The following is a 27,358-nucleotide window of genomic DNA, read 5'->3' as shown; positions in this document are numbered from 1 at the left end:
TATGTAATCGACAGGATGAACCCACACGAAGTAGGTGCCTTACAGTCGCCATCTGGTATATTTCTGTGTCATTTGACCTCCAGTGTGGTTACTGAGTATCTCTCCCAAAAGTCCCAATTCCGGCCATCAGTCCTGTGACTGTACTCGCGTGTCACTTTCCTATGGTGTTCCTTACCCTTCTGAATACGATTGAATTATCCCTGCTTTATTAACGACGAATTACTTCCTCATGTTTATTTAGCCACTGAGAAGTTTGATAAGCGAAATTTATGAAGTATTTGTCCGTAAATTACCGTATTTTACCGACTATAAGACGCACCTTAATTTTTAAGCAATTTTATAAAAAAGCACCGTAATTTTTTACCATTTTTATTATTAGATTGCAAAGCAGACGAAAAAAATTCTTATTTTATAAAACCAAACTGACCTTTAAAATCCCTGAAAATCGTCATCTGAACTTTCAACTGACGGGTGGAAGGAAGACAGTGTTAGCAAGCTTGTGAATACCCACAACTAATGTTCGTCGCATCGATGCACCGCTGCTGCCAGTAGAATCCAATGTTGCCAGATAAAGATAGGTTTCCTGCGGCATCGAGTATACGATTTTTAAGACTGGCGGGAATTTTAAATCGAACACTGGTCATTTTTTATATTAATTTCGAGTGTAAGACGCACCTAAATTTTGGAGGCAATTTTTAGAAGAAATAAGTGCGTCTTATAGACCATAAAATACAGTACTTCATGCTAATACAATACTATCGTTATTATACTGGAGTTAATACAATCTAATAGTGTATATACCTACCTGTCAATTCTTTACGAGGGCACTGCGGTGGAATAACTGCAGGTTGCAGTTCTTCTTGAGAAACCAGCCCTACAAAATATAAATATAAGCACTTAAAATACTGATACATACAAAACATTAGTACGTCACAGAAAAGCAATACATAAAGTAAACAGATGAATATACACTTCCGACAGTGGAACACCGATCTGCAACGAGGGACTGTCCCGCCTAAAGCGGAACGTATGACCAACTTAATATTAGGTAACAGAAAAAGTATTGAGGCCTTTGCGCACAAGATGGCGTTAGTATCTCAAATCTCAGGGTATTTAAGTCGCAGCTGATCAGGGCTAGCGTTATTTGACGGCTGAAGCTAGTACATGTGCAAAAAGTGTTGGAATTCTTATAATCAGACAAAGATAATGCGCTGTAAAGGTGAGTGAACTTTCCGCAAAACTGTGTTACATTTTACGATTTTACTTCGACAAAGGTGCAAATGCTGTGCAGACCCGTGGAGAAATTTGTGTTGTTTATGGGCAAGATACGTTATCAGAAACAACAGCCAAAGGATGGATCGATCGCCTTCGTTCTGGAAATTTCGCAAAGGGTAATTAATCACAGGAAAAGTCGATGTTATTCTGGCAGAAGTCTAGCAGGACTGGCATGTAAGCAGTCATGACATCGCCAGTGACTTAAACATCCATCACCAAGCAGTGTTTAACTATTTGGAGAAAGCTGGCTACAGAAAGAAGCTCAATGTTTGGGTGCCACATGTTCTGACTCAAAAACATTTACTCGATCGAATTACTATCTACGAATCTCCACTGAAACATAACGAACTAGAGCCATTTCTGAGAAGTGGATAATCTACGACAATAATGTGCTTAAAGCATTGTGGTCAAAATGAGAAGAAGCTTCACAGTCTGTGGAAAAGCACACACTGAACCAGGAAGGTTATGCTGTGCATTTGGAAGAGTTTCGTGCATCACGAGCTGCTGCCACCGGGCAGAATGGTAGACTCAAACATGTACTGTTGACAATTAGAGCGAGTGCACCTAGCAAATCAAAAGGCACGGTCAGAAACGCCAGACCGCATACATCTTTAAGTACCCGTCAGAAATTGAAAGAACTTGGCTGGGAGGTTTTCATGTAACCATTATAGTCCTGATCTGGCACCGTCAGATTGTCATTTGTTTCGGTCTCTGCAGAACTTCCTGAATGGTGTTAAGTAAGTCTCAAAAGAGACCCGTGAAAGTCACATATGTCCCAATTTAACTAGAAACCACAGACGTTCTACGGTGACAAGATTACAAGGTTGTCGGAAAAATGACAGAACATCGAACACAATGATGCATGTGTGGTTTCATAATAATATTTTCAAATAACAAGAAGTATAATCTCAATTTTGATCTCCAAAGCCTCAATACATTTTATAGATAGTCTTATAAATATACGTATTCTCAAATTTCAGTTGTTCATTCCCTAATTCAGTCCTAGAGACATGAAACAAGAAGCGTAATACGCACAATAGACCGAAGATATATAAAGAAGTATGATTTATGCCACTTGAAGCACGCGAAGCCTAAGACGGGAAGGGGGAATTCAATTTTGTAAATGAAAAAATGATATTTGACCGCCCTGCCCGGCCGGCCGAGTATATACACAACGATTACGAAAGTGACTTGAAGTTGTTTGCACTTCTAACTTAAGAAGACAACTACCTGATAATTTATATATAAAACTGTGAAATGCAATTCACTTCTTCAAAACTACAAGTGCAAAACATTACAAAAAAATAACACAAATTACATAGGAGCTGAGTGCGCATTCGTTTTTTTTTGTTTTTTTTTTTTTGTCTTTTTCTGTGTGACGTGACAACTAAAGCTTTTACGGAGTCAAAACTACAGAGAGGAGTGCGGGAAAAGGACATAGCAGCTACTTTTTGTCTTCCTCTAAGGCAACAAACTCATCTGCAGAATACTTGAGATAACTATGTACACAGTTCACATGGTGATACTGTTTTGCATCAAGCCAGCTTTCACTAAAATTACTTTTCTTAGATCCGTTTCACTCACACTTAAAATGAAGAGAAAGGCATTTAAATACAAGCTCAACAATAATTAGTAGTATAATGGAACAGTATACATATTTATTTGAGTGCCAGTGGCCTAAAAAACACTACTATATGCTACCCTGCCCGAAGAAACCGATCTTATGACGAAAATTTTCGATGTTTTGAATGTAGTAGTTTTGAAATCTTTAAAGCCTTCTGTACCGAATAAAATAAGTCCCAAAGCTCTAACTTTAATACTTGGAATATTTTTAATATATAATTATTAAATCACATCGTAGACGACAAAGGACGACACACGACACAAGGGGTAGTATGAGTAAAAAGAAGTAATTGCTTCTTGAAGTGAATGCAATGTTTTAGAAACAAATGTTTAAAAAGAGTATCCAAATGCATTTGCTCCCATGTTTATTAATACAGTTTTTGAAGTATTTGCTTAAAAACTTGAAGGAAAAGCATTACTTCAAAAACAAGCAATTACTTCTTTTTATTAATGCTATCCAAGAGCTCCCTTAACCCTTCCTGCAGGGAGCACATACCTTCCAACCTCCCACTTCATCACTAAATAATGATGAAACAGAACTTACTTCAGACAGCAAGTATTTTTCTAAACTAAAAACATGGTTTGTAAAATTTGAATAAATTTACCTTCGGAACAAAAATTCATTCACTCAGAAAATAAGTTCCATCTCTAGGTTTGTAGGAGCATCGTATGCATCTTTTATGAACTGAAATAATTTCACTGATTTCTCGTTCATTTCCCTGACCTTTTGCACATAGCAATGTCCGTTCCCTGACTTTTCAGGTCTGTGTGAACCCTAATGTAAATAAATTTCTCTTATTCGCGCTTTCTGACTTCTCCCCTTTCGGGGCGGCCTCTCTACTTTCTTTTCCGAGAAACACAGTTGGTTCAGAAATCTTATACGATACTACAATGAAGAAAACAAAGTGTTTTCTCACAAAATCTTTAACTAGCACTCAGAAAATAAAACAATTTGAAGCATTTTTTTTTTTTCAACAAAGGAAGACGCCGTTTTACTCCACCCATTACGTACGTTGATACAAACATACGACTTTTAATTGAAAATCATTTTTAAAAAAAAATTAAAACGAACGTATTTACTAGCAAATGTGACCAATAACATGGAGAAATGTAAAAAATACTACACTTAACCAAAATACCATTAAAAATTACTTCGCATCTCAAAAGTTAATATGAATGATACATAATATGAAATAGTGTAATTGAAGTCAATGAGTAGATGCAAATGCAGACGAATACTTTTCTTGATATCTTCGACTTGACTTATTTGTGTATAATTATCCGACGGTTCATTTTGTTAATGATGCCCTATGATGTCATGTAATTATATCTATTCTATTTGATGTACCAAACTACATGTTATGAAAATATGCTTAGTTTACGGAGGGAAACACGACAGATCAGTGGTGGAGCGCTTACCTCTGGTTCTAGGGGTTTTTAGTTCGAACCAGATCATGTGAATCTGTGATGGATAACATAGTGTCATGGGTTTTCTCAGGGTTTTCCAGTTCCCTCCTAACTGTGACAGAGGTTTTTCTTGGGTCAGAAAATGACCCCCAGCTTAGAACCATGTCGTTAAGATGGCCAATTAAGTAGATGACACTCTTAATCGATGTAATAGGAAAAAGTTCCGAAAATTATCAGAAGTAGATTTTGCCATCGTGTAGACTTAGGAATTTTCAGTAGATTTTCTTGTAAATGTAATGGATTTTAGTTTTTATTTGGAGAGAAATACAATTTATATTGCTCGAATGTTTGTATTTTAGTAGATATTTTAAGTATTTATAATAAGAAAAATGAATTACTGAACATGAAAAGCATATTAATTTAGCACTATTGATTATCATGCAACAAGAAAATTTATTTCTTATGTTCTATATGGTTCATTAGTACATTTCTTTTTAAATTTTCATTTTTGATTTTTGAAGAGTCGACTTAAAATTAGTCGATTTACTTATAATCGAATACATACGGTAATCATCAATTTTACTCAATGAATCTTCAGTAATGTCAATTCCTTACGTAAAGTATATTTTCTAAATGTACTTCTAGGATGGCAATTGCAAAATTACTCTCGTTAACAACAGGACATGGATATTACGTATAATAATTACAATGCGTTTAGCAAGCCAACAGCTATAGACAACATACCTTTCTTATCCATTTTGATATCCAACTGCAAAGGTTCTAATGTTCCTTTCTTGTTTTTGCCAAGACCTTCTCCTGGCTTCCACCCCATCTTCTGGAGTAAGTACATGCCCATACCTCCATTAACAGGAGTAGCGTCTTTAAGTTGATCCTGCCAGAACAGCGAATTAGAAACAAATATATTATAACTTTGATATTTGTAAATCTGTAAGCACAATATATTGATCAGCGCTCAAAAAACCTAAAGGAAACCGATAATACTAGAAAACATATCAGTATACTTTAATCGACTTAATATAAATACAAGCAAAATAAATGCTACAATTAGGATTAACATGTAATCATTAAAAGCAAGAAGTAAAACTTGATATACTCACATTACTTAAGATAATTTTCATTAAACTAGACCACAACCAAATACAAAAATACGTTTCTACTTCGATTTCTAGCTTTACCACTAAATTTCTGTTAATTTTGCACTCGTATTAGGACAAAGAGTAAAATCTAAGATTTTTTTTTTCGCTGAAGTGCAGCATTAAAAACTTGATTGATATACTGAAATATTTAACTAAGGATCTTTTGGCATTATGTAAACGAAATCGTCTAAGCTGGAAATTTAATTATGAAGACCAATTTCTATGATCTGATATAAACTATTTTGTTTGACACAGCATAAAGAAAAAGTCCTATCTTTCTGTTGCGTGAATTGTTTACTTACTCCAGATATGTCGTCCACCTTTCTTTTGCAGGCTTCATTTGAGAAACAAATTATTTACACAAGTAAGCATCCCTTCTCTAAAAACTAGATCTAAAATTGTGTAAAATATAAATTGTGAAAATACTGATAACTGTTACTGACCACCACTTGAAACACAAAAATAGGCTTGTCTCTTATATTCACTGTTGTCAGCCAACATCATTTCTTGATATGTAAACGACTAGCACAATTTCGTTGTGTTTCGAATGACGGTCAGAAATATTTTTCAATATTTTCAAAGCTTATAATTTACGGAACGTCAGGTCCAAATTAAAAAGAAAATGTACATGTATTTACCTGCATAAGTAATATGTGCCTCATAAGTCTGTATAAGAAAGAGGGTCGAAATATCAGAAGGAAGTAAATAACGCATCAGGAAGGTAAAACCTTTTATTTAATTATATGTATAAGTTTCGTAAAAAATGCAATCTATAATAGTATAATCTACTATAAATATTTTTACAATACATGACAATGTAAATTTACTTTTGATAAACGTTATCATGCTATTCAGTGTTTTTGAAATAACTAAATGTATCGGAAATTGTAACAACACAGCGTGAAATTTATAAATTAGAACAGCTGTAATGAAATAAATCCCATTCATTGTTAAAAAAACATTTGAAAATAAAAATACTTTGTTCAATATATTTTTTGCAATCTTAGTTTAGATTACAGCGTATCGTCTGTCTTATTTCGCTGGAAATAGAAAAGCTAAAATGAATCATCCATTGATCACTATTGTTAAAATAGCACCAACGATATTTACTTGATGTGACTCGGAGACTTTCATTCTCAGACTCCAATCTGTTATTAACATAAGGCAGAGAGTTGTTATCCATTTTACACAAAAGAGACGAGAATACTACGATTTTTTATTGAGAAGCTACAGAAGATTCACCCACGGGACAGGAATATCCTACAAAATTAAAACAGCATATCTAGATTCAAAAGTACTAGCAACCATAGTCACTAAACTATTAAAAATCAAATGTTATGCACCAGACATAAACTAGCAGAGACAAAGGTTATGTTATATATGTTGTTAGATATTGATATATTTGACATTACACTGATTCAGTGAGAAAGTGTTGGATAAGATATCTAAATTAGATCTCTTCTTCACTCGCCTATCTAAGATATCTACCCACTCAACTTTTTATCTCCTACGGGCCTCACTAGCCATTCCTAGACTGTTATATTTCCTTCGTAGTTCTCCATCCTGGCGTGAGACAGATCTTTTGGAACAATACGATGAATCCATCCGACTTGGCCTAGAATCTCTTCTCAACTGCTCTCTCACAGATAACTCATGGCTACAAGCATCTCTCCCAGTGGATAACGGAGGTCTAGGAATTCGTGGAGCCCTTGACTTGGCTACTCCATTTTTCCTTTCCATGTATAGCTCTATGCCTTTGATTACTTCTCTTCTTTGCCGGGATATTCATCAGGATTCAGAAGCTGAGATAAATGATTGTATTTCCCAGTGGATATCGTGCGGCGGACTCGATCTACCTGATCTTGACAAGAGAAGTTTTCAATCTTCATGGGACGCTCCTCTTATAGACTCCAGATTATCTTCTATTCTTCAGTCCTTCACCAATCCTGAAGATAAGGCACGTATTCTTGCTATTTCTTCCCTCCCCTGAAGCAGGTGCTTGGTTACAAGCTATCCCATCTTCATCCCTAGGGCTGCATCTTCCCGACGAAAGTTTTCGAATCGCTTGTGCGTTACGTTTGGGATCAGATGTCTGTGAACAACACCAGTGCCCTGCTTGTGGAAGTTTAGTGGATAAGAAAGGTATACATGGCTTATCATGTGTTCACAGTGCTGGCAGATACTCTCGACACTCTACTGTTAACGATCTCATTATGAGAGCCCTCATCTCCTCTGGAACGCCCTCCGTAAGAGAGCCAGTGGGGTGTAGTCGCTCTGATGGCAAGAGACCTGACGGGATGTCTTGGGTGCCTTGGAAACGAGGGAAGGTTTTAATATGGGATTTCACTTGTACCGATACCCTAGCCCCGTTTAATCTTCCTTCATCTTCCACAAAAACTGGGACGGTTGCAACTCGCAGAGAATATGAAAAGAGACGAAAATATAACAACCTCTTGGACAAATACCACTTCGTCACCATAGCCATTGAAACTTGTGGATCCTGGGGTCAGGAAGGTCTAAACTTCATTAATGAAGCTGGACACCGCATAACTCTTAACATAGGCGACACCCGAGCTTCATCCTATCTTATACAAAGAATAAGTATGGCTGTGCAAAGAGGGAACGTAGCAGCGATGCTAGGAACTCTCCCCTCGGGGAAAGCTTTAGACAAAATCTTCCTTTTGTAATCACTCTCCTCTCACCAAAGTTTCACAATTGCTAATAGACGAAGAATAAACCATTTTCATATATTTAAAATGTAATTGGCCCTAGGACCGTTCCTTGTAGCATTCACTTCGAAAGTTTCCAATTTTGGACAATATATTTTATGTGCTGATATGAACAAAATGTTTGTAGTTTATTTCAGTTGTGTAAATTTCAACTCAGTTGTGATGTATAAATTAAATAAAACTTTATTATAAACTAAAAGTGAGAAAGTCTATCTGCAGATTCAAAATTGAGATCTTCCAAGTGTGAAGCAAGAACGCTAACCATTCATGTATGACTGCTCTGTGGAAGTGTAACTTCAGTAAGTGACTGATAATAAATTGTATTAAAATGTATTAAATGTGTGTGCAAGAAAGGACTTAAAACATAAAAGAAACAAAGAAAAAATGTTTTTATAGAAACTAAGGACAATGCATTGCAGTGGTGCCCTTACGATTAACCATCTGCATGAAAAAAATCAAAGATGAACTTCCACTCCTTTTGCAAATAATTTTCACTTTAGAATATTACAGCCATTCCTCCTGTCATATCAAAAGCCCCCCCATTTGATTCCACAAAAATCTCCGCATACAGTTCAGGATACATTTTCACTGCAAAACAAATTTTCACAAGTTACAGTTCGAGAAGAATATCTAAAAATGAACCCATTTCCGTTTCGACCAAATACCACTGAAACTAAGAAGTCATCAGCCCAGACGTAGATAAAGAATACCTAGTCCAAGACATACGTGTTGCAATAGCGTGCCAACACTTTGTAAATAATACCGCGCAAAGTCGTGATATTTATTTTCCTTTGATAAAATTGTTAAGAAGCACAACTACACACGAAGTAGCAAAATGAAACCTCTTTACTTACCTAACAGTGCATTTATTTTTTTACCTTCCAAATAAACAGAATAAAACATCTATCTTCAATCTAGAGAGACTGTAGGAAGAAAGGAGATGCCATGTTGAATTACATCATTGCAATTGACGAGACATGGGCAGGCGTGTATAAACCAAAAATCAAGCGACAGTCCATGAATGGCGTCATCCTGGGTTATCGCGAAAACAAGGTTTGATGTCATCTTTCACCAACAAAGGTCATAGGTCATTCTGGCATATGACTGGCAAGACGTTATCTGTACTATTCAATGCATGGGAGAAACACTGAGTGCCCAGTATTACAGATGCTTTTTAACGTCACAATTGAGCCATGTAATATGCACCAAACGGCCAGAACTTTTGAACAACATTATTATCCTAAACAATAACGCGATAGTTCACATAGTAGACAGCGTCTACTGTATTTTACAGCAGTAGGGGGGGAGTGCTTTCACATCCGCCATATTCGCCCGATCTCAGTCCACGTGTTTATGATCTCATTCCGCAATTAAAATTGCCATTGCGCGGAAAACGTTTTACTAACAAAACAAAACATTCTGACTGCATTTCAACGCACGGTGGTTCCTATTAGCGAATCGTATTCAGCACATTCCCCATTGTATAAATGTTGCTCTTTCTGTTGGTCTAGTGGCTAGCGCGCGTCTTTGGTACATAGGGTCATCGGTTCGATTTTTGATGGGAAAGTCTTGAAATTTGAGCGCATTATAGTAGGTTCACGTCTCATATAGCCTCGATGCTGGAAGTGAAGATAAACAGCAGCCAGCCAAGTGCAAATAGTGAAATATTTGTACCAAAATCTACTATTCCACGGGCATCTGAAGATCACACTAAAATCACATGAATTCAACAAGGGAACATACTCGCTGAAATTTGATTTACGCAACGTTAACTAATTCAGAAACCCCTCTCCCAAGTATCTGGCTTCTCGATAGGTAAGTCAAGAATGCCTCCATATTGAGGAAATACTCCTAATGCGTACAAATGACTGTGTGTGTAATGGAGCCATATTTACTCCGTTTTTCCATATGCAGTATTCAAATCGCAATTCTCAATTAATTCCTATCTATCTATACTCTAGCTCCTTAATTTATCACTTTCTATTAAACCTTTTCGAACCAAAGAAAGAAACAGGCCACCCTACTAATGTTCTGCTATGTTTAGTGGCTACATCTAGCTATGTTAGATTAAGTGGCGTAAAAATCACGATTTCTGGCAGAAAACTTAGCAAAACACGACAGTGCATTTCAAATAACATAATCAATCTTTCCATGAGTGGTTTCGTTGATGATGATGCTGATTAAGGTAATGTTAAAATGCAATATTTTATTGAGTATTCTGTCCGAAGACAAGCTCTAATCCATTATATGTGACAACTAGCGAAACTACTACATACTTCAGCAAAGCAGAGGTATGATGCAGTTTCTTTCTCCTGTAACTTCAAACCGTATGTGGACAACTAGAAATGAACTGACAATTAAGATAAAGGATATCAAGTATACAAAGCTACGTAATTATAACTTCACTACAACAAATTTTCGGGACGTACTAATTAATGTTAATCCGATGCTTATTCGTGTTAAAAAAAAAAAAAAAAAAAAAAAAGTGAGATCCTTTAAGAGATGACGTGCAATTTACGTTTCTTTGGGAGGTGATTCCTGACACCAAGATAAGACAAAAAGTATAGACCATCCTGGGTGCACAAATGCTTCCTTTCGGAGTTATAGGTTGCCGAAAACATGAATAAATGAACTTCAAAGGTCCACAGCTCCAAAACTATGGCACCTACCGTAGCCGGTCAAGACTTCACTTAGGAACTAGTATGTGCGCTATCCAAATATCCATGTTTCAGAATCTTGTGGTACTTCCGCAACAATTTTTATAGATGCAGTTGAAGATTACTTCAAATTATATGACAGTAGCCAAACTCCCTCTATAAAAATTGCATCGTGAGTGCCTTAGGATTCTGAAACATGTATTTTAAGATAGAGCACATATTAGTACCTAAGTGAAGTCTTGACCCGACTCCGATAGGTCCCATAGTTTTGGAGCTATGGACCTTTAAAGTTCATTTTTTCATGTTTTCGGTAGCCTATAACTCCAAAAGGAAGCATTTGTGCACCCAGGTTGGTCTATACTTTTTGTCTTATCTTGGTGCTCCCAAACGTTGTCGGTGTTGTTTTGAAACACCCTATATATATATATATATATATATATATATATATTGCATCATGATTTATCCACAAAATATCTTCGTTAAAGATATGGCTTCTTGCTACTATAAGAAGTGAACTGAGTACCATGTACACTATGTAATGCCTATTCTATAAAAATAGCAATAGTAGTGCCATAGCAGAAACTAATAAGTAAAACATAATATAGTTAAAACATGATGGATCTCGTTCAAAAATCAATAGGAAATATGATCAATAATCAAATTTTACATAGCTCAACAAATAAAATTTGCAAATTATCTCTTTTATAATCTAATTAATACTAACAATTTTTTATTTCAACGGAGCGCGATACTGTATTACTGAATGAATGAAAGAAAAATAAACTAATATTTGGAAGTTACTCGTTAATACCACACACAGCTCTAAAATGGATTTGGAAAAGCACATACGAAAAAGGAACACACTATGCATGTATACTCACGTCCTATTACTCTAAATATAAATACATTGGTTTAAAAAGAAAAAGTCAATGTTTCCTTTAATTAAAAAAGAATCAGAATCTGTATTTAAAATATATTGATGGAACGAAAAGGCAACGTCGCTCTTCAAGTCGCCACTCTGGAAAGGAAGGTACTAGTACTTACCTATGACTGACCATCGGCTCCCATAAAAATTTAACGGACTCGCATTACCAAGCTCGCAAGTCAACTGCTGAAAGTCGTCCCTGTTACGAGTCCCTGGATATTTCTCTAGTACTGGATGAAGAGCCTGCAACAAATTCTCAGGTTTCTTACTTCACATGAAAGGCATTTAATTGTTTCTCATTTCTCTGTGAATTTTTGCAACGAAAATATGATATAAGAGTCCCGATGAATCAGTATATCTTAATGTAGCAATTTTGAAGGAGTACAAAAAACGTGCACTGGCCCATTTGCAGATTTGGTGCACAGAATATATTGTACACTTTTTTCTACGTCGATTATTTTGAGTGGTATAATTCCAGACATCTTTTCCCACAATATTTGAAATTCCAGTATAACGGAAGATTTTTACCTTGGTCCCCTCGGGATTCGTGTAAAATTGATTCAAATGAAAGTTCTCCGCGGACTAATGTGTATTGTACTAATTTTAGCGGCCCATATCGGTTATTTGCATATTTATGGGCCTTCATGTATCCGAAACTCAACCATACACTACTATAACGCTCGGACACAAACTTACTTTTAGTTTCTTTAGATGTAACTGGACATGAATGTGGGCATATGCAAAACAAATTGGATTAAGTACTGCTTCTCTGACACATGTTACACATCCTGGCCCTATATAGGATTCAACTTTCGGTTTTTCAAATGGGAATAGGTGCAAGTGATACATCAAATTCATGAGCAATTTTCTCGGAAATTCACAGTTGACGTAAATTTTACCGTAGCTCGTACCATTTGGAAGGTATTGCATGTTAAATTCCTCGAGGTACTTCGGGAATAGACATTGCATCAGCTACGATTACGTTTTTGATGTTGACAAATCAAAACAATTTCTAACTGAAAAATGCTGTAGGTATCAACAAACTCTTTATAACATCGGTGTCATAATCTTATTACATTTCTATGAGTGACTATTACTACGTCCATGTTATACTATAACAACGAAGTATTGTATTACGGTCAAAATGCCTGATATAAATCCAGATACGACCAGATGTGGGTGAAGGCCTATCATTTCCGTATTGACGTCTGTGTGTTTGTATGTGTGTACGTTCAGAGAATATTTCGTCGACGATAAATCACGTAAAAGATTACATATATAGACGGGGCCCTACACAACTTTCTATTTGGTTCAATATTCGTGAAGTGCCTGACATTTAACATGCAATACCTTGCAAACGATACAAGCTACGCCAAAACTAACTGCACCAATGAATTTTCCAGAAAACTGTACACGAATTTGATGTATCACTTGCACCTATTCCCATTTGAAATACCAAAAGTTGAATCCAATATGGTGGATCCAAGATGGTAGCTGGGTGGGTAACATGTGTCAAGAGAAGCAGTACTTCATCCAATTTGTTTTGCATATGCCCACATTCATGTCCAGTTACATTTACAGAAAGTAAAAGCAATTTTGTGTCCGAGCATTATAGTAGTGTATGATTGAATTTCGGATATATGAAGCAAATGCCCATAATGCCCATATTCAAATGCCCATAAATAAGCAAATGACCGGTATGGGCCGCTAAAATTAGTACAATACACATTGGACTGCGGAGAGCTTTGCATTTGAATCAATTTTACACAAATCCCGAGGACAGAATTCGCGAATGTACCTTCTAAGTAATATGTCTGATGTAATCAATCAGTTTCAGACTTCAATTCTCCGTTATCTGGAACTTACATTTTTTTACTACTGATTGAGGGGTTTTAGAAGAAACTACTCTACAGTCTGCGAATGTAAGTAAAACGGTTGAGTAAGAATTGAAATAAAGAAAAATTCAATTCAATTCAATTCAATTCTGCATTCAGCCAGGAACTTCACACGAAAGTTGGGTTTTTAACCCAATATCAAGATGTCTGGAAATGGGTCAGTACATGTATATTTTCTATGTCCATCGTTGTTCAATTTTTTATGAAGAAAGAATTATGTATATATATATATAGAAAGCAAAGATACAAAGCATAGACAAACAAATATGAGCCATATATATATATATATATATATATATATATATATATATATATATATTGTATGAAAATGCCCGTAAACTTTCTTCTGTTCGTATATTGCTTTCGACTGTTACTGTTACTCACAATATGATTTCCATCAGTGCTATCGTATAAGTTTGTTTCTTGCTTCTTCAGACACCAGATGCTACTCGCAGCGTCAACAGTTACTCAATATCTCTAACATCCAAATTGCTCATGAAGTATAAAAATGAATTTTGATGTTTGGATATTCTGTTCTTTTACAAACAGTATCGTCCAATCGTCTCCTACTTCTGTCTCAGCATGGATACCACAGAAGATGGCAGCGTGCTACCACTTAAAACGTTGAAGTGGAACATTTACACAACAATGTCCAACTGTTGAGCAACCAAATGAGCCCAGTAAGAAACAAATAGAACTCATATCCTTAGCAAAAAATGTACCTCACTAAGTAAAAAATCAGAATCTCTTACAGTTATCATCCTTCATTTTTTTTTTTAAATAAATCTATTACAAGGATATTATACATATGTATCTTACACTATCGGTAAAACTCATCCGATCTCTACAAAATTGATACGTTGCACAGCTTGACAAGATTAGTACCCGTATGAAATATTATAGTGTGCAGACCTTTGGTTCCCGAGTTATTGGCCAAAGTTGAGTTCGGACTCAGTGAAATCAAGAAACTTTACTAAAACGCAATAGATCAATATTTTAATCACTGGCCTTACAGTATATGCTTTATTTTAATTAGAGTTTGATAAAATTGATATAGGCGTTTTGCATAGAAATAACTTTTAAACTTGCATTGAACAGTAACTAAATGTTACAGTAATAACAGGAAATGAAAACTTAAATCAATAAATATAAAAATAGAGGGGAGATATTTTTGTATCCGCATTTTCTAAATATTGAAGTACCACTCACAAGCAGGGGACGTCCCATCGTATACGCACATGCCTTTTACATTTTAACTACTAATTTTAAAGGTTTGTATCTGCTATTGTCAACAAAATACATTGCTTTTGCATCTTTACTTTCTCAGTATGCTTCATACTTGATGAAACATTCAAAGACAAATCTAATGATAAAATTCAGGACTCTTATACACACTACTTTACCGTCAAACCGACTATTAATTTCTTTCTTCCAAATATCGTTCATGCGACAATAATCACTACGTTATACCGAGATGACAACCAATTATATTCACAAATAATGCCTTTCATGTCAAGTACTGGGGAAACATCACTCTTGAATATTATACCAAGAATGATCTTTCCATTGATTCTTTCATCACAGATACAGATTCCATCTCAAGTGAATGAAATGGTCTGTACCTGCTACACACTCACACTGGGAAGCATTGATGTTTCATGTAAAGCTTCCCTACTTAAATTAAACCTGAAAATTTGTTGCAGATTAATATATTCAATTCACTTATGATTATGTACTAAGTACAGCAACAAAACATATTTTCTTTAATATATATAAATGAGAAGTTAAGAAAATTTTAAACTAAATAGAAAAAAAATCAGAAGAAATACGGAAACGTGCATTGATTTTCTTAATAAAGATTCAAAAGATAGATACAGACTTACAAATAATTTATTAGGAATTAATTTCAAGACTCGTAAAGTGACTTGTAATAAAAGAAACAATGTATTTAACGTCTCACGGTTATGTTCTTTAGACTAAAGGAGACAGACGACGAATGAAAGTGAAAGGATTGTGCAATTAAGCTTTTGTGCTCTCCCACCGAGAATCGAACCTGAAACCATGTGCACCAGAGGTACACGCGCTAGCCATTACAACGGAGAAAGCGTATTAAACGAAATTCAAACGAAAGTAAATATGCAATTATTTTTAAAAAATGTATATTCCTTAAGGAACAACTATATTTAAAAAAATCATGAATTTTCTATCTCAATAAAAATATTAATTAAATTTTATCATGGTTTTCATGATTATAGTCGCACTTAAAAACCAGATTAAATGTAAATCGCTTTTTTAAACATTTAAATTGTTGTTCTCGGTTAATAATTACTAATGAATAGCTTTCCAATATCCCATACAAATTTCACATAAATGTATTTTTACTGAGGTTTGCTTAATACATAGTGGTGTGTAGAAGTTTCATATCTCTGAAAATCATTAGGCACTATTCCGTATTTTTGCTAAGCTGAATGTTATAATGGTGGATATATTGTTTGTAGTTCAATGTTGTTTATCAGCACCGAAGCTGTAAATTGGAACAATGATATGTCACCTAAGACGTACCTGGAAGATCAAATAGTCCCCATCAGCATTGACGACCTTCTGCCAACGTTCTGGAAGACCATGGATTCCATCGCGAACATGGTGGGCCGTGAAGCAAAGAAGGTATCAAGTGCATTTTGCACCTCTACTAGGGATTTGAACTGGGTCCTCTAAGGTGATTGTTCAAGGAATGGAACAGGTGATAATCGGACAGTGCAATGTCCGGGGAGTATGACGGATGCAATATTGTTTCCATCCAAGTCGTAGAATGGTGTCCCGGGTCATCCTAGCCACGTGAGGCTTAGCGTTGTCCTCTAACAGGAGGACCCTTTTGCGGTTCAGAAGTGCTGGTTCTAGAGTTTTGAGTTTTTCTTGAACATGGTTCAACTGCTGACAGTACACAAGTTGCATTGATGCTCTGACCAGCTGGTAGCAGTGCTGGTTTCGACTGTTTTGGAACCGGTTCATGGGATGCTAACCAATGATGACGGCACCGTGGAGCTTGGTACAGGACTAACTTCTCATCACATGTCAACACCCAATCCAGAAATGGCTCCTTCCTTAGATGAGACAGCAAAGAAACACAGGTGTCTGCTCGCGTTGTCTTCTCACCCGGAGTCAAATCATGTGGGACCCAACGTGTACTACAGTAGGACGTCGATAATCCGAACGCGATCCCTAGAAGCTTTTTTACATTTTGTTTTAGCGCTAGCGATAAACAAGCAATAGGGTTGTCCGTCGGCGTTGTGTGAATCAGTGTTTTTACAAAAGCTCATTCATATGTAATTGTTTGCCATACATATTATTATTTTTATTTTCCCTTAGGCATATACAAGTTAAGTTTTAAGTGTGAGTTATAAGAACAGTGTAATTTAATGTACGAGCAGGTTCTTCAGAAATATTAAATGTAAGTAGTCTTACGTACGGTATTGTAATTACTGTGTGTCTTGTATAATCACTGGATCGATAAAAGAGCATACCGTACAGTATATAAAAGCCTAAATGGCATTTTCGAAAATACGAACAATTTGAAAATCCGAACTACCTGTGGTCCCAATTAATTCGGATTTTCGACTTCCTACTATACTTCTCAAGTTGATCGAGGTGCTGCCAATTGGCTTCTCCACTCACACAGAATTGTAGTCCCAGTTCCTCACATGTCTGACCACTGTTCGCCTCAATTGCTGCCTGAAGGTCTTCATTTTGTAGTGTGTTGGTCTTTCGGCACGTGGTGCGTCTTCGAGTGTTTCGTTACCGTTCTTAAACTTCTAAAACCACCGCTGCACTGTTCACGTAGTGACGACACCCTCACCAAAGGCCTGGCATATCTTCCGCCCCGCTACAGCGGCGTTTGACCCCAGTTTGAACTCGTACAGCATACACGCCCTTGTGACGCTCTGTGGAGATCCAGTGTTTACTCTGTCCTTACGCAAGTTCACGGTGTAACTGAACTGCCAGAGCCAGGCAGTATGTTGGATATACCCACACCAACAACTGGCCTTCGCCTTATCTTCATTCACATTCAACTTACGGTGTGAGGGCCAATTGAACACAGACCTCCTCAAAAAAACGACAGAACTTTCTTTGTTGCCTTTATATTATTATTAGTATTTGAATTTATATTCCAGAACGTTTTGCAGTAGTTTCAAAATAAGAAGAAACCTAGCAACAGCGGCAGGCAGGTAGCAAAGTGCTTATCAACAGAAAGTGCGTTATTGAGTAGAATTTCGTTACCGCGGTAGGCAGAGGCGAGAAGCATTATTTGCTATTGCCAACAAAATTGCTAGACTGACCGGTCATGTAGCGTTTACTACTGATTCGTACCTTGCGCAAGCACTGTTTCTTTGTATTCTGAACAAAACTACGTGCTTATGCTTGCTCAAAATTTTTATTACAGTATTGGGATACGTTATGTTCTTTATCTTTGTATGTAATTAGCAACTTACATATAGGCTATACACAGGCTACATACTATGAACCGCTGGTGCATTTCTCTCCTCCTTGTCCATTAGCTGCATGAAGTGTTTCTACATTCTGCATTTATATATATATATATATATATATATATATATATATATATATATATATATATATATATATATATAAAAGAACTGAAACTATAACAATTCTTCCATCTGTACCAATAATGTGGAGGGCCTGTAGATACTAATAATGTAAGCCTCTCTTCTGGATGCTGCTGCTTCTTTCCTTGCTTTAACTTAAGTATTTTAAATTTCTGTGCAAAAATTAAATTATAATTACTGATATTAGAAATTGTTATGTGTGTAGTCATTGTAACACAAGGTAACCAAAAAAAAGTTATTGCTGTTTTTGACATCCTATTAATCATTCTCTTGGAGAGGAAATGAAATGACACAGTGCCTGCTAAGCAATCAGCAGTTAAGTCTGACCATCGACCTTAAGTAATACAGGCATATTGCGCATAGAGTAGTCAAGAGTTCGGTCCAGTGTCGAAGAGAAATTGAGGTATCGAAGCAGCTTGTACGCGTGTATTCGTTGTATGGCCTTAATAAAGTGGGCCTGTCAGCTACCGCATCAAGTCGCCACATTAACCAGGCATCTGGGGAGAATACCGTGAACGAAAGCACTGTCAGGCATTGGTTCTATAAACTCCGTTCGGGAGATGCGAGCCCTTTGGATGAACTTCGTAGTGAATGACACGTATTGGATGACGAGGTTCTGAAAGCAGCCATCGAGGACAGTGGTCTACCATGTGATAAAACTGTAGGAAGGTTCCATGTTTCCGCTGAAAAAGTCAGACTGCACCTGCATGGGATAGGGAAGTCATACAAGTTAAGCAAGCTGGTATCTCACACATTGTTGGCAGCCAACAAGGAACACCGAGTGACAGCTTGTTTGTTCTTGCTTACTTGGCACTTGAACACTGTTCACTGGTGACGAAAAGATTGGGTCCTCTAGGACATTTTCAAGCGTTCCAGATATTAGTTGTCGCCATGTGATTCTATTCCTTACATCTCAAGACTACCTCTGCACTCAAGAAAGGTTATGCTCTCTGTATGGTGGAACTGTCGGATAGTGATGCATTACGAACTCTTTCCACCTGGTCAGCCCATCACTGCTGCTCTCTACTCTCAGTAGTTGAGAAGGGTGCACCGTGCACATTGTGGCAGAAGGAGACAGCATTGATGAATCGCAAGGGTGTGCTGTTCCTGCACGATAATACCAAGCCACATGTGGTAAAGAGGATCCAGGAGATCCTTTAGCAACTTGGCTGAGAGACACTGTGCCATGTATCATATTCAATGGACCTTGCACCAACAGATTACCGCCTATTTCTTTCCCTCGACAACTACTTCCATGGGAGACCCTACTCAAAGGAGGGAGACCCGTGGAACGCACTCATCCACGACTGCCGAGTTTTATCAGTATTGCGCAGCTGCAGGAACCAGGATTGAAAAAAAGCGTTTTTTTTTTTTTTTTTAATGTTTAAAATGTTTATTTTGTTTAAAACAATAATCTAAATACGCATATATATTACATTTTTACACTCTTAGGTATTGCTTGCCATCTATATTCAACCGCTAGATCAAATTTCGGGAACTTCTCTAATCTGGATCCGCCCAAATGTTCAATTCCGGAGAAAGAAATCGGGGTTTTCCCGATCTCCGTTCACGGAAAATGTAGTTTAGTTTCTTTGTGTTACGTTCTACTGGTCGTCTGCATTCTTAATCTTTAAACGCCCATTGACGCAACAGCTGTGTCAGGGCTTTAAGCCTCAAAGGCTCAGTCTTAAACCTCAAATTTAGGCTGGAAGATGGTTTTGGTACCAATTTATTCCTGAAAGATGCAGCTTTGCTGGTGTGCATTTTATGTATATGGGAGGAGGGTAAATATCGTGTTTTCTGTTTTTTTTTTAAACAGTTTTTTTGGAAGGCCATTTTACCTCTTGGGGGATAGATTCATAAAAATTGTTACGTGAAGCAATGAAGTAGGCCACTACATGGTAATACCGTGTATTTGTACTTCTTGCTTATATGGGGGAGAAGGGAAGGGGCAAAGTTAGCCAATTTTTGAAGTTTCAGTTTTTTGACGTAAATTACATTCATCTTCACAACAAACATCAATAGCTCAGCCTCTAATTAAGCTAGAAATATGATTTGGTACCAAAGTATTTTTGAGGGATGAAGCTTTCCGTCAGTTGCATTTTATGTATATAGGGATAAGTATATACGGCCGAGAAAGGGAGGATGAAGTTCGTTTTTTAATTTTTCATCAGGTTTTGGCGGGTATTCCTCCCCCCTTTGTGGTACATCATAAAAATTGGTATGTAAAGCAATGAGGTAGTCCCCTACATGATAGTAACCTGTATGTGTACTTGTTGTTTATAGAAGAAGAGGGGGTCAAATTTGGTTAATTTACATTTATTTTCGGCACGGTCCCATATAACACAAGATATATTTCACTGAAGTGGTCTAGAAGCATAATTCTTGTTCGTATACATGATGTGTGCTGCAAAAATGATTTGCATATGGACGTGGTACTAGTGGGGGAGGGGAGAGAATGTCTAATTCAATGAATGTTTTCTGCGTTTTTTTTTTTTTTTTTTGGAAAATATTTCCTACATAAAACGAATTCATTACGCAATGGCTACCATTTCTTACATTATTGTCACAAGTATGTGGCCTACACATTCATCATTTTGTCAGCGTAGGGTGGCTGCAAGGGTTGCTAGGGCCCCGCAAAGTCAATATTTTCATATTTTTAATGATTTTTATGTCTGTTCTTTTTCTACGAATACGGCGGGAATTTCACGAATGTTACCTCACTGGAATTTGTGGTCTATAAGCTTTCCAATGGTGTATAACTCATGACTGTGATAATTAGGGAGGTCACCAGAGCCCCGAACGTGAGAGTCTACCATTTTGTTAAAATCCCTGGCGGGCGTCTAGAGTTAATTGTATTGTTACGCCGTAGACATTAATCATTATTAGCTACTTATGTTGCAGATAGAGATGTATCTTGAAAACTGTTTGGTTAAAATATGTCATTTGCTCCTTGTAGGCTAGTCACTGCTCTTTTGTATGAGTTGTATTGTATTTATCAGAGAATTTCTTCTAGCTTATGATGTGAGAACTCTTCATTATTATAGAAATGATAGTGATCAAAAAATACTCAAGTTTTGAATTTGTGAATTTGGATCTTAGAATAGTGTATAGTGTGTTTAACCTCCGTTATTCTTGGAAATTAAGAAATGTTGAAATACTTCATTTGAATTTCAGTTGGTTTAGTTATACGCACATTGATGTGCAGAATTTCGTTCAGTAATTGCTGTTATAATAAGGATATAACTCAGCCTGTAATTTACTCCATGCACAAATCCTGCGAAAGATGGGTTGTTTGTTAGAAAAATAAATTAACTTACTCAATCTGATATTTTAGTTGTTTTAAACATGTTCAACCACCATCGAAAAAAAAAACACGTTTAAAACATTTTGTGTAAAACATTTAAAACAAATTGAATAAAACAACAGCCCTTGTTTTAAACATGTTTTAAACACTTGTTTTAAACATATCAACCCTGGCAGGAACGTTAGCAAAAAGTATTGGATGCTGATGATTACTTAGAAATCTAAAGGTACGTACCATCCAGTGTATTGCTCTTTATTTATCACTGCTCTAGAACGGCAAGAACTTTCTGGTTACCTTGTAGATTACAACTCAAATTCTTTGACAGATTTAAGTTAAATATATCGTATGTGGCCGCTAACTACTGAAAACATCGTTCCATGAAAATAAAAATGCGTTAATTTCTGTTTTTAAATAAACATCTGTTTTAAATGTTTTTACAAACCAGATACAGAATTTTAATTTTTGAAATCACTCATATGCTCCTTTAATTTAGTGATAATGTTTCCTTTGGTATTACTTATGTGTATTATATTAGCAAAAGCACGATACCTAGTATACTCTACTACGGACTGAAATCACACCGTAGTAGATGGACACTCATTTTCGCTTTGCATGAGTTGTTGAGCAAAGAAAGTACATTCGCAAATATTCTTACACAATTTCGACCGAGTTCCCATTAGAAATCGAACCCGAGACCACTCGCACCAAAGGCAAGAGGGTTAGCGACTACACTACATGGGGCCACCATAGAAAAAAGTAATATAGTTATTCTGTACCTGCTTGTATTTATATTTAAATAAAAATTCAGAATGAAAAAGTGGAACTAAATCGAAAATTGAACGTAGGTCTCTGACTTACTTTACTGATGTGCTAATTACTGTGCTACAAAGGCCGCTTCATTATCTCTGAACAGACAAGCACAGAAATCAAGAGCGGAAGTGAATGGCTTGTAAAGAATGCATTGAGTAGTATATGGTAAGCCGGAGAACAAGGTTCAATCCTTGACCGACTCACACTTTTTCACTTATTGATCGTTCACTGGATTCTTATTTATATGGTGTGAAGAAGAGTCGGTTGATTCTTCTATACTAAAGTATGTCCTAGAAAACGTTACAATGCATATAAACTGCTAACTGGACGCTCTTTTGAAAACATTGTGTACATACAAATTTTCCTTAACTGTATGTAATCATAACTATAAAGCAGTACAGTTGGTATGTACACATCACACTTAGTTTTATTACAAGTCACTTTCAATTCAATCTTGTCTTGATATATGTTTACCAATACGCTATTACGATTAGAAGATATTTTTAACTGTATAACTACATACCCTCTTAACCCACGCTTGAAATCCAGCAGCTAACTCTGCTTGTGTGAGCACTTTGGCTCCAGTACTACCTGTAAATAATCCTGGTTGTTGTTTGGAAACAGCCCATGCCTGCATCTATAAAGACAAAGTTACAATGTGTAAAATCCACACATCATTAATATTATAGTACAACTTACTATTCTTTTTTGTACTTTAGTTTGTACTATTACCTCCACTTCTTTATCATAATAATACTACGCATCACAATTACGGAGGGCGGGGGGGAGGGGGCGAAAATAAGTTTCCCCTCTCGTTTTCCCCACGAAAGCGAACAGCAATGCGGGAAACAAGACAGCAGTTGCACGCGCTTGGGTATCGTACGCCCGCGATCTTGTAGTTGGCGCCTTTGAAGCGCCTGTGCAAAGCGGAGAGGAGTCTCTCAGTCTGAGTCTGGTAGCTATGGAGAGGAGGCGCGTTTTGATTAAGGTCAAAGGAGGAAGTGCGAGCGGTTGTCCGCTATGAATGGACACGTGGTGTATCGGGAGCAGAAATCCATAACCACCTGGTATTCTGTTGTTGGATGACAATGCTGCAAGACTACACTCAAAACACAAAACGGCAACACAAAACCATATTGCAACTCTTAGGTGGGAGCGCCTTGCCCATCCACTATACAGTCCTGATCTCACACCCAGTGACTTCCATCTGTTTCCGGCTTTAAAAAGGCTCTCGGCAGCAGGCGCTTTTTAAGCAATGCTGAAGTCACACAAGCTGTTCGACTGTATGCAGAGCCCTGAATTTTTCCTGGAAGGGTTTCTGAAGCTTACAGACCAGTATGATAAGCGTCTCAATGTACGTGGACAAATAAAGGTACGTCTGATCTTTAATGTCACATGCAATTTTTCGTCTTGCATCCCTACCTCTGTTCACAGTCGCCTAGGGAAACTTATTTTTGAACTTCCCCTTGTAGCTTTATTACAAGTTACTTTCAATTTAGTCTTATTATTATAATAATAATAATAATAATAATAATAATAATAATAATAATAATAATAATAATGTATTGTTGAATTTCAGTAGATTGCCATGAAAAGGGTTTGAGTGGACGGAGTACTTCACAAGGAAAAAGGCAGCCAAAAATACTTGAGTGTAATAGCTTTTAAAGAATAAAATATTGTTGAGAAAGAAAAGAAAATGTAATATCTTTGCTAACCAAAGGTTAAACTCAGTAAACAATCTTTCTTCCTCATGCTTTGTTTTTTATGTTATCAGTTTTTATTTGATTGAAGCATATTTCTGAAAAAAAAAAAAAAAAAAATCTTGGCGTTAGAACAACCACAAAGTATTTTACGAAACGTAGCTGGTAAAATTTCAAAACAATAAATGTTTTAGTTAAATGTTTTAGAATAATAATAATACATGTATTCTCTTTACAGATTTTATTTACATTGGGTCTCCAATCCATTATGTCAGTGTAATCATTTTGTAATATAAATCAATGTAAATAAGTGACATTGTTATTTAATTGACGAAACTGAACACAATATTAAATAAGAGTGGACACCAATTAATGAAGAACACATATAATAAAAAGCAAAAGTGAAGACAAAGATCAATATGTATGAACTACATAAAAACAAGGTATTCCCCATTTCTAGGAGCAATGCTCTTCGGAACTCCAGAAGACACACAACCCCGACGGTTCAAGACGCCAAACACCATCTTTCACAGGAAAGAAGAAAAGAATAAAGTAAAATATACACAATATGTTAACAGGACAGGGTTATTACAAGTAAATTTTATTTTTCTCTCCTGATTTTTCCCTGATTTCTAAGTGCCAGACCAGTCACTTTCCCTGACTTACGGCCTTTACTAAGATGACGGTCTACTAATGAAAATATGTCTGTAAGAGCTAAATAAAGGCTTGATTAATTACAATGGGTACACTAACACGTAAACTAACCAAAGAATTGATATCTGAGATACTACATAAATTTTAAGTCCGAATTATCGGTTTATCTCAAGAAATAAGCAAAACGGATAATAATAATAATAATAATAATAATAATAATAATAATAATAATAATAATAATAATAATAATAATAATAATAATAATAATAATAATAATAATATTTTATAAACAAAAATCTCAAATTTTCCCTGATTTCCAGATTTGTAAGAAGTCTAAGATATTTATATGATTTCCTCTATTTATGGGGCAATGTTCTTACGAATTCCAGAAGATTCATCGTCCTAGCGGTTTAGACCTCTACGGTTATCGCAGGTAATATATTACAAAAGATTAATAGAAAAAAAGATATGAAGAAAAATATTGGTTATAATACGACTTCAAGCAAGACGGATTAGGATTATGGGCTTTCGGCATCTATGACCATGTTAGCCTGTTACCTATGAGGGATGACGTCCCTGGCGATCACACTATCCGAGGAAAGGGAAGGAAGGAAACGGGCTAGAACCTGTATTTTAGGTACCCTCCCGGTATTTGTCATGTGAATGAGGAAACCAAGAAAACCTTACTCAGGATGGCTGACCTGAAAAAAGCTTTTACACTTTTTCGACCGAGAGTCCACATCGAGAATCGAATCCGGGACCGCTCGCACCAAAGGCAACTTCAAGGAAGCATACAGCAAAAATATGCACTTACATGACTAACTGAAACAGCGTCGTCAGTTGAGAAAAGCAAGAAACCTCTTTAAACTAGTTCAGTCATGCGAAATTATTCCAAAAAACTGTTATAAAAATTATAAGTACTTCATAATACTATGAAATCAATTTACAACTAATGTTAAGTTTTAGAGCTGGTAATGATCCAATAGGGTGACATGTTTATCTATGCATTTCTACTTCCTTCTAAAGTGTGTGTCAAGAGCAAAATTAGATGCACGCGCAAAAACGCGAATTATATAACTAGTTACGATTATAGAAGGTTTAACTGCACACGCTATTCTTTAAAGTTCTAATGAACTATGTTACCACAAGCTCCCGCGGCGATTTCCGAAACTTGGCAACGTTAATGATAAACAATGTAGTGAATGCTTGAAAGCTTTAAAACATATATCACACGACAGAGAATACAGTTCTGGCCTGTTTATACAATGTTTGCACCTTTCGTCGTATTTCAGGAACTGTTCCACCTTCAGTATCACAAACAGCGTATTATTTATTCTCTGTAAATATTATTTCTGTGAGAAAATTAATTAAGTAACTCTATGGTTTAAGGAACCAGGAGGTTCATCGCTGCAGAAACAAACGCATGTCATTAGATCCTACTCTGTATCAATCTAATCTAAGAAAAAAAAAGTCTACTTTCCGAAGGTTCTGGTTTATATTATTTTGCCATCTTCATGAAAGCCTACCAAAGGATTTCTTATCCAAAAGGCTTTCCAACTACAGTGGAACGCTATACAACCCATACGAGTTCCTCACACGAGTGAAGTGTCCCACTTATGTTAAAGTCTTGAACTGATAACTGGCAATATCCGCTGATTCGCATATATTGCGAATTTCGCGTTATGTAATTTATAGATAAGTCATTCGTTCGTTTGTCTCTTTCGGCTCGGCATCTCACTACTTTCTTTTCAGATCGCCTTTGGCTTGTATTAATCTCATCGTGTCAACAACCAAACTTTTGTATCCATAGAATACAATGCTTTTATAGATTTTCAACTTTTCTGTTTATTAATACTTGTTGCGATGATTTAAGTTTTGTTAAGAGTAATATCATGCATTTTCCACCATCAACCCTACTTTATTTTCTTCTTTTCTGTTATACCTATTCTTAAGGATTTAAATCTACGAGGGACGTCCAGAAAGTAAGTTTACCTACGGCAATAAACACAAAGAAGACAGTGACCTTGAAGCATTTATTACCACAGATACAACACAAGTGACATTAATTTTCAACATAATCACCACTGGAATTCAGTCAAATTTTGAATTCTGATGTAACAGCCACCTCGGAGTGGAACCAGTATACAACAGCCATCTACACTTGTTCATCACTATCAAAGTGCTAACCGAACATGTATTTCTTGATGAGAATCGCTCGGAGGCTATACGGTGGGTGGTCAAACACGTCCCAGTAACGACTGTATGTGTAATAATAAAAACCGCGTTGGAGTAAAGCTAGTGTTGTTCAAAACGGCGTCATACAAGGTAATCTCATTACAGGCAGGGTGGCTTATAATTGATTATGTATATGATGTTTCAAAGACTGCGGTAGAGAAACTAGCAACATAACTTGTACATAAACACACTACTCTCATTCCTTTCCTTACAAGAATTCTAATCTCTGTTCTCCATGGCATGATCTACCAATGCACCATCCAAATCGATAAATGCCTCGAGACAAAGAGCAACGTTGTTACAAGCAGCTTATCCTGTGGAACTCTTCTGTGAAAGCTTCCTTCGCATGCAAAACACTA

General features: G+C 36.3%; 1 protein-coding gene across 2 annotated transcripts in view; it reads right to left on the bottom strand.

Annotated features, from left to right (window-relative positions):
- LOC145663659 (uncharacterized) overlaps positions 1-27,358 on the bottom strand; it is a 98,577-nt gene that overhangs the window by 16,024 nt on the left and 55,195 nt on the right. The window contains exons 11-13 of one of the 2 annotated variants that reach the window (XM_081729762.1): positions 22,934-23,047; positions 5,050-5,197; positions 806-874 (exon numbers count right to left, since the gene is read on the bottom strand). In XM_081729762.1, coding sequence (XP_081585888.1) covers positions 806-874; positions 5,050-5,197; positions 22,934-23,047 — 331 coding nt within the window. Of the gene's footprint in view, positions 1-805; positions 875-5,049; positions 5,198-11,892; positions 12,017-22,933; positions 23,048-27,358 lie in introns of those variants that run through there. The other variant, XM_081729766.1, reaches the window with a different exon arrangement.

Source organism: Thermobia domestica, chromosome 1 (genome assembly GCF_964235325.1).
Source record: "Thermobia domestica chromosome 1, izTheDome1.hap1.1, whole genome shotgun sequence".
Lineage (NCBI taxonomy): Eukaryota > Metazoa > Arthropoda > Insecta > Zygentoma > Lepismatidae > Thermobia > Thermobia domestica.
The sequence above is the reverse complement of the archived record's forward strand: the minus strand, read 5'-3'. Positions and strand labels throughout refer to the sequence as shown.